This window comes from Grammomys surdaster, unplaced genomic scaffold (genome assembly GCF_004785775.1).
Source record: "Grammomys surdaster isolate TR1022 unplaced genomic scaffold, NIH_TR_1.0 142, whole genome shotgun sequence".
Taxonomy (NCBI): domain Eukaryota; kingdom Metazoa; phylum Chordata; class Mammalia; order Rodentia; family Muridae; genus Grammomys; species Grammomys surdaster.
In genome coordinates, this window is record NW_021604600.1 from 7,507,335 (window position 1) to 7,515,599 (window position 8,265).

At 46.9% G+C, this 8,265-nt stretch overlaps 1 protein-coding gene across 1 annotated transcript; it reads right to left on the reverse strand.

Annotated features, from left to right (window-relative positions):
* Positions 1 to 3,949: 3,949 nt before the first annotated feature.
* On the reverse strand, positions 3,950 to 6,211 carry Nupr1 (nuclear protein 1, transcriptional regulator). Its single transcript, XM_028764252.1, has 3 exons — positions 5,878 to 6,211; positions 5,400 to 5,543; positions 3,950 to 4,217 (listed from the first exon to the last, which is right to left on the reverse strand). The coding sequence occupies exons 1-2, from the start codon at positions 5,993 to 5,995 to the stop codon at positions 5,413 to 5,415; spliced, it is 249 nt and encodes an 82-aa protein (XP_028620085.1). The 5' UTR covers positions 5,996 to 6,211; the 3' UTR covers positions 3,950 to 4,217; positions 5,400 to 5,412.
* Between the last annotated feature and the right edge of the window lie 2,054 nt (positions 6,212 to 8,265).

The window sequence follows — 8,265 nt, forward strand, 5'->3', positions numbered from 1 at the left end:
TGTAAGTTGGAGGCCATCCATCCATCCATCCATGGCGACACCACTTTTCCTCATTCTGGTACCACATTGCACTGTGTCTTCCTAGTGTGCACAACTGTGACTCTCGGCCATTGTAAAAAGGCACATAAACTTTTTTTGTTCTTGTTTTTGTAGTTGTTTGTTTATTTGTTTGTTTTTAGACAGGATCTCACTATATAGTCCTGAATGGCCTGGAACTCTCTATGTAGACCAGGCTGCCCTTGAACTCACAGAGATCAACCTACCTCTGTCTCCTGAGTGCTTTGGATTAAAGTCATCAGCCATCCTGCCTGGCTTAGATGAACTTTTAAAAGAAGTTAAACTTGTATGTAAGTTTTGTTTGTCATATGTTTTGAGATTGCAAGCCCCCTGCCTCAGTCCCTCCAAAGCCGAGCTTACAGTGGTAAGCACCATACTTGGCCAGAGTGAACTTGTGCTTATGAGCTTCAACGTGGCTTCCTATTTAGGGTGGTTACATAGTTTCCTTTTTAAATGCATTTGAGTAAAAAAAGATAAAGGGGTGATTTTTCAATGCTAAGTAAATACAATATAGCACGTGTGCCTCATGGGACAGAACTGGAAGGAACGCTGTGTGAGAGATGACGCTGGGGAAGCCCCGCGGCACCCAGCATAGCAGTTGCTACGGCTATGACTAGTACTAGCATTATCATTAAGGAGTGTCAGTAGAAAATTAACTTTGAGTCATCCTGAAATTTATATGAATGTATATGTGTGTGTGTGTGTATGTGTGTGTGTACATATATGACCAGTCAGGCCTTGAATTTTTGAGAAAGGACTGGTTATAGAAAAACCACAAGAATTAACAAATAGTGAGCTTCTCAATTCTCTACAAGAGGCTGGGGATCCTTTCAGCTATGGAAATCTCAGAAGTTTCTGGAAGGCCCTGAAGGGAAAGAAGTCAGTGATTTCTCTAGTTCTAATAAGGAATCCCCGAAACTGAGAGAATCAAACATTAGACTAGAATCAGACTAGATGAAAATGGGGTAGAAAAGAGGGACATTCTGCTCAGGCTCCTTCCTGATCTGAGATATCCAAGGTTCTGAGAACTGCTGTAACAGTTCCTGGCACAGAGGCTGTGCCCGAGACAGGTGAGGCAGAGGGCTGTCTACCAGAGGTCAAGAGTAAGCGGTGGTGTGTTCCTCTCCTAAGAAGCAGCTGCTCAAGGGCCCAGCAGCCAAGACTGACCATGACCACTGGGGGCCAGGGTGTTCCTGACCTTCATTTTCTCTCTGGCAGAAAGGAGGTTGCTCTCAAACACTTCCTTAGAAGATCTACAATCTAGTGTCGCCCAGGACCCTGTGTTTCTCAGGCATACCATCAAAGGGGAAAGAAGGGGAAAGGTCATGGTTGGCAACCTGAGCTCCTAGTCTCATGTGATATTGGTTGAGGCTGCATGACTCTAAATGAGCCATGAAGCACGCTGTAACTTACTATATGTAGTGTAGTATGAACTTGCAAATCTCTGGGCCTTAGATTTCTGTTTGGAAAAATGGGAACACTAGTAATGTGCCCCATTGGGTTACTATAAAGATTAAATGGAATCATAACTGTAAAATCCTGTTGCAGGGCAGGTGCAGATGCCATGGGCAGACTGCTGTCTTAGCATGTAGCCCTGCATTTGGTGCCCCACAGAAAACAAACACTACAAACAAATGAACAAACAACCATGTCCTAGGACAGCAGCCCAAAATATGGGAGCTGTTGCCATGGTTTCTGAAGCTGACACCCAAATGCATGCTGCTGCAAACGCGCTGCCCAGAGGTGGTGCTACCAATGCTGTTTTAGGTTCTAAAGCTGAAAGTAGTACCATGTGTCCTTCTTTACAAAGTCTGAGCTTCGGCCCCACCCTGGTAAAATAACAAGCAACTAGCAGATGTCAAAACAATGAATGATTTGTGCTAAGTAGAGTGGCTCACACTTTTGATATCGGTATTCAAGAGAGGCAAAAGCAGGCAGATCTCTATGAATTCAAGGCCTGTCTGGTCTACATAATTCCTCCACAGCCAAGAGATACTATTTAAAAAAAAAAAAAAAGCCCACTCCATCACCACAAGGACAATTTTCACAAAACCACCTGCTGAAAGAAATATCTGTGAGCCTGTTAGGCTGGTGTGGCATCCCAGAGGAGAGATCAACAAAAGGCAGGGAGAAGCCACATTAGAGAAATGCAAAGATAAGGCTTTTGACTCAGTCTTGCAATCTGGGTGGCATCATCGCAGGCATCCTGGATAGAAAACCAGAACCTTCCAGAGCAGGTGGTTGGTTGGTAATCAGGTTTCCATCCACAGGAAGCCGTTGCCCTGAGGTAGAATTTGACACCCTTCAAGGAAGCCAGGCCTATTCTTGACACTAAGGAATCCAGGCACTTCTGAGAGCACTGAGATAGGGCCAGATAGGGTGACGCTATGAGTCCTGGCTGGCCTGGAACTACATAAACTAGGCTGGCCTCAAACTCATAAAACTCTGCCTGCCTCTATCTTCTGAATACTGGGACTACGGATGTGAACCATGCCCAGCCAGGCCAGAAATTGTTCTAATGTTCTCAGCTGCACAGAAGGTGGCTGGATACATCCCTGAGAGTTCCAGCTGGCTCACAGCCTGCTGTGATGCCATTGATTCAGTAGGTACCCTAGCTCCTGGCCCTATCTAAGTACAATGGGCTCCAAGCTCTACAAGCTGGGTTTATGAGAAGGGAACAAAGGCTCAGCCCAGAGCTGGAGCTAGGGCTCTTTCTTCCCACTAGGGCTGAGTCTCAGTGTTGAGGAATGTTTCTGCTCATTCCCTCCAGTAGTCTCCATCTTCTTTCTCTAACAAAACCTCGCCCTCACCTCAGCTTGGTTTAGCAAATGGCTGGCAGCCGAGAATGGCATTCGGCAGCCTCTCTCTTCAAGTTGGGTGTAGTATGTTACTAAACCGTGAGCAGGCAGTGTATGTTCTACTTTCAAATGGATACTTCAAAATGAATAGGATAGGGCTGGAGAGATGGCTTAGTGGTTAAGAGCACTGACTGTTCTTTCAGAGGTCCTGAGTTCAATTCCCAGCAACTACATGGTGACGTACAAACCATCTGCCATGGCATCTGATGCCCTCTTGTGGGGTGTCTGAAGACAGCTGCAGTGTACTCAAAATGAATACATGATTCCTTTTAAGAAATGAAGAGGGTAAGTGAGAGTGGTGGTATGAATGGCGAGAAGTTGAGGCTAGAGGGCCACTTGAGTTCAGGAGTTTGAGACTAGCCCCAATAAAATGGGTTTGCCACTTATAACTTAGAAATATTTATTCATGGAGCTTTTGTGGGTACGAGAAAGAACAGCCCACATTGTTTCATCTTAGTGAGGTTACAGCAACCCAAACTCAGACCTCAGGTAACTTCCAACCATCTTCTCATTTGCTCCACATTCACCCGGAATTCTGGTCCTGAGACCCACCAACCCACCATGCTTAAGGAAGACTTTCTTGTCAGCTCATCAAGCACCCTGTCCTGGAAGCCAGTCTGTTATTCCATGCCTGAAATTGAGCCCTCAGTTGCTTAAAACAAATCCTCTGCATGTTTTAAATCTCCGTTTTTTTTTTTTCATTTTTCAAATGGTATTAATAGTAACATTCTCTTCAAAACGAAGTTCTACATGATAGGACCTCATCATGCTCAAGAATGTGTGGGGATGGCCACAGTTTGTCTCTGGGCCAGCATTACAAAGAAACAAAGCAATTTCCCCAGAAGAGACCACAGAAGCAGGCACCTCAAAGCATTAGAATAAGGCAACACTGGAGAACTGTTCGCAGCCCCCCATGCTACATAATAAGGAAACTCCCATTCCAGATACAGTCTCCTAAGAGAGACATACCATAGACACAGCCAGACACAACACACCCAAACACAACAAAGTCGGCACAACACACACACAAAAGCTGTCACTGCTGTACGGTTTATTGTCGCTGCCACCCAAGGGCGTGCGATTTCTCCCACAGTTCTTTGGGGGATGTCTTCTGCCCATCCACCCTCTGCTTCTTGCCCATCTTGCCCTTTTGCTGAGTCTGGAAGGGCTTTTTGGTGCTCCCTCTCCAGAACCTCACTCAGGTGGGAGAGACTCAAGCAGGCCTAGGTCCTGCTTACAGCTCCTAATTTCTCCAAAGTCCTGTGTCCATTCCCGGGTGTGGTGTCCATGGTCTGACCTCATCTGTGGAGAGGGAAAGCACATGATAAAAGGGACAGAGATCAGAGTCTGAATCCCAGCTTTCCCACTCATATTTTCTGTAACCTTAGAGAAGTATTTGACTCTATCTGCCTCAGTTTCCCTTTCCATAAACCAAATTTTCTCTCCATTGGAAAGGTTCTATGAGAAACTCCGCCCCCTCCCTCTGGTTGCCAGGGAACTCAGTCAAATATGGGTCTCATATTATTCTAGATGTAGATGACAACACTATTTGTTCATTTATTGATAGGCCAATGTGTTTGCACGCATGTGTGCACATGTGTATTCTCGTGTGCATGTGCTACTTTGAGCACGTGGAGGTTGGTGGACATTGGGGCCACAGAGGTCCTTGTACTCAGAGAGAAGCGCAAAGAACCAGAAGTGTTAATCATGCAGGGAGTCTCCTCAGTGGAGGATGAGGTCAAATCCCTGCATTCCTTCCAGAAAGCTGAGAGTGGGTTTTGTTAACAACCTGGTGAGCTTTTCCCTCTGTGTGGAGTCAGACTTCCCCCAGCTTCTGCTCCAGAGGCAGACCTCACTCAAGTTCTTCAGAATGATTACCCCAGACTCTTCTCTCCCTAGACCCTTACCCGCCTTTAGGAGAGATGTCACATCTGCCTGCTGACCTCCACGGTCAGAGACCACACTAGATTCTAGGCCTTTAGCTCTAGAACCCACCCTGAGGTCACACGTACTTTAAAAGGAGTTTCTGTGTAGTCACACCTTAAGCTTTATTGTGCTCCTGGAATTAGACTAATGGACTGATTGTTGCCTAGAAACCTCTTCCCAAATTGTACTGTGTTTCAAATATACTGACAATGAACTGCCTGGCTTCAGATGCCCTGAAATCTGATCCAAGCTGATGGAGGTTGATCCGAATGGGATTTTTATGCTTACCACTTCCCTGCCTGGACATCTGCAGAGCCGCCCCACCCCACCCCACCCCACCCCACCCCAGGAACACAGCTTGCAGTTGGTTCTCTCCCCTTTCATCATGTGGTTTCATCCCATGGGTTCCAGAGACCAAGCACTGGCTGTCCTGCTTGGCTGCAAGCACCTGTACTGCTGAGCCACTTCACCAGGACCAGCTTTTGATCCTCCAAGCCCCACTCTGCCCACTTAGGCCTGTCTCCTCCTCTACTGGTTCTCTGGCTCTTGTCTCCTCACCTCCAGCTCTGCCTCAGCGCCAGGCCTTTTTCCTTTCAGAGTTCTGGAATTTGGTCAGCAGTTTCCTCTCATGCCCACCAGGGCTAGGGCGGTTGGTATTGGCAGCAGCTTCTCTCTTTGTCCTACCTTTCCGACTTCCCCCGACTGGTGGAGCAGGAGGTAGAGAAAACACACAGAGGAGGTGTGTGAAGTTAGGACAGACATATAAATGGCCGGGAGCTTAGGGGTGGGTAGGGCAGAGTGTCAGACTGTGGCGGTCACCCCGTGCATCTGAAGCGCTCTACCTTTGCTGTTTACTCACGTATAGAGTGAGAGATACTCACTTGTGGGTTCTTGGGGCTGAGGAAGACGGAACTCAGTAAAAGAGACTAGAAGGGGTTAGTAGTGTGTGGAGAATAGAATAGCTAGGAAAGGGAAACTGGGGGGTAGTGGGTGAGAAGTGGGAGGGCTGACCAAGGAGCTGCCACACAGACCTTACCTACATAAGGATGAGCCAGGCTGTACTGGTCATACTCATCCAGGATTCCATCTTCTTCGTCCTCTAGGTTTAGAGGTTGCTGGGAAGGATTGGCTGTTGGTGGCAAGGTGGCCATCATGCTTGGTCTGCTTTCTCTGAAGTCTTGCCTCTGTTCAGTGTTTTCTGAATGTCTGTCCTCTCCCAGTTCCCTCACTTCTACTTATAACACTGTCTCCTCCTCAGAGCACGGGCTGGCTCCCGCCCTCCAAGCCCTGTCTGATGCAATCTGGCCTTTTCCCAGAACTGGGCCCATAGACACCAGTCCTGAGGAGAGAGGAGCACCCTCCCCTTCCTCCTCCCTCACAGGACTCACCCAAGCCCAGCTGTGTTTTTCCACGTGGAAAGCTCCTGCCTCTGGGGGAGGAGGGAGCAGACAGGATCTGGGCACAGTCTTTGGGATGGTAGCCAGGGAGAGCAGAAGGCCGGAGATAGACTACTCCTTCCTATCACTTCAGCCTCTGCCACAAGTCCCTCCTGGGCCTGGGTCATAGCTAGACATAAACACACACACACACACACACACACACACACACACACACACAGAGGAGTTAGTGGCAGCATACACACTGAAAAGGGAGGAAGAAGGGACAGTGACCCACTCCTTGCTAGGTCAGCAGCTCCTGTCACACCCAAGGCTTTTATTTTTATGGAAAGTCCCTTAGTTTACATCAATAGAGTCCCCAGGGACTTCCTCCCCATCCAAGATGGAGGAGAGCTATCCGGTAGAGACAGCGAATACTCTGAATGCCGCATTCTGATTCCGGATCCACCTCCCTCTGCCCTACTTTCTGACAGAGTTCTTCTATGGAGCCCAGGTTGGCCCTTGAACTTGTAATTCTCCTGCCTCATTATCCTAAATGCTGGGATTACAAATCAGCTCAGATCCAGTGTCTCCTGTGTGACCTTGGACACACCACTTTCCCTCTCTGATTGCTTCAGTTTCCCCCTTTAACAGAAGATAACCCTGTCTACCTCCATTGGTGAGAGGTTGCAGGGACACGAGGCCTGGAGAAGTCCTCGAAACAACTGGGAACAGTGTAAGGATTAGTCACCACTTCCATGGTTTCCGTACAGTGCCCTCGCTGTGACAAGAAAAAAAAAAAAAAAAAGACAAAAACAAGAAAAGAGTGGAAAAAGGGAATTTAAAATAAAATACTGTGGGCTGGCAAGATGGCTCAATGGGTAAAGTAGTTGTTGCCGAGCCTGACAACCTGAGTTCATCGGTTCCCAGGACATACAGTGTGGGAGAGAAAAGCTCCATGAATTGTCCTCCGACCCCACATGCCCACATGTATATACACAATAAGTAAGTGTGACTTCTGTAGTGTATTCATGTGGAGGGCGTAATGAAATAAAATAAACGGTGTTTGTGCTTTGACACGCCCCCCTTTGTTTTAGGCAGAGTCTTACTTTTTAGCTGTGGCTGGCTTAGAACTTGCTGTGTACACTAGATTTGTGTCTCGTGTTGAACTCGGAGATCAACCTGCCTCTTCTTGAGTGCTGGGTTTAAAGGTGTACATTACCACACCCAGCCAGTATGAGTTCAAGTATGAATTAATATGAAACTTTTTCAGTCCATACTGGCCTCCCTTGTGTTATTTGTGTGGATTTGATAGGAATTAGTATGAATTTAATTTCAAATAAGAAACATGTGAAATGGAATTGTCTACTGTTTAATTAATTAATTTATTTATTTATCTATCTATTTTTTGGTTTTTTCGAGACAGGGTTTCTCTGTGTAGCCCTGGCTGTCCTGGAACTCACTCTGTAGACCAGGCTGGCCTCGAACTCAGAAATCCGCCTGCCTCTGCCTCCCAAGTGCTGGGATTAAAGGTGTGCACCACCACCGCCCGGCTTTTTTTTTTTTTCAAAGATTTATTTATTTATTTATTTATTTATTTATTTATTTAATGTACACTGTCTGTCTTCAGACACACCAGAAGAGGGCATCTGATCCCATTACAGATGGTTGTGAGCCACCATATGGTTGCTGGGAATTGAACTCAGGACCTCTGGAAGAGCAGTCAGTGCTCTTAACCACTGAACCATCTCTCCAGCTCCTTTTTTTTTTTTTTGGTTTTTCGAGACAGGGTTTCTCTGTGTAGCCCTGGCTGTCCTGGAACTCACTCTGTAGACCAGGTTGGCCTCGAACTCAGAAATCCACTTGTCTCTGCCTCCCAAGTGTTGGGAGCAAAGGCGTGTGCCACCACAGCCCGGCTGCCTATTTTGTATTTTTAAAAAACATTTCCATACAATGTATTCTGATCAAGGTTTCTCTTCCTCAACTCCTCTCAGGCCCTCCCCACCCACCCAACTTTTTACCGTTTAGGAAACAAATGGGCAAATCAT

What these genes read in the sequence shown, in the direction of transcription:
- Nupr1 (XM_028764252.1), bottom strand. Translation starts at nt 5,995, where the DNA reads ATGATGGCCACCTTGCCACCAACAGCCAATCCTTCCCAGCAACCTCTA. An exon ending in CCTGGCTCATCCTTATGTAG is followed by an intron (nt 5,544 to 5,877) that starts GTAAGGTCTGTG and finishes CTGCTCCACCAG; the next exon opens with TCGGGGGAAGTCGGAAAGGT.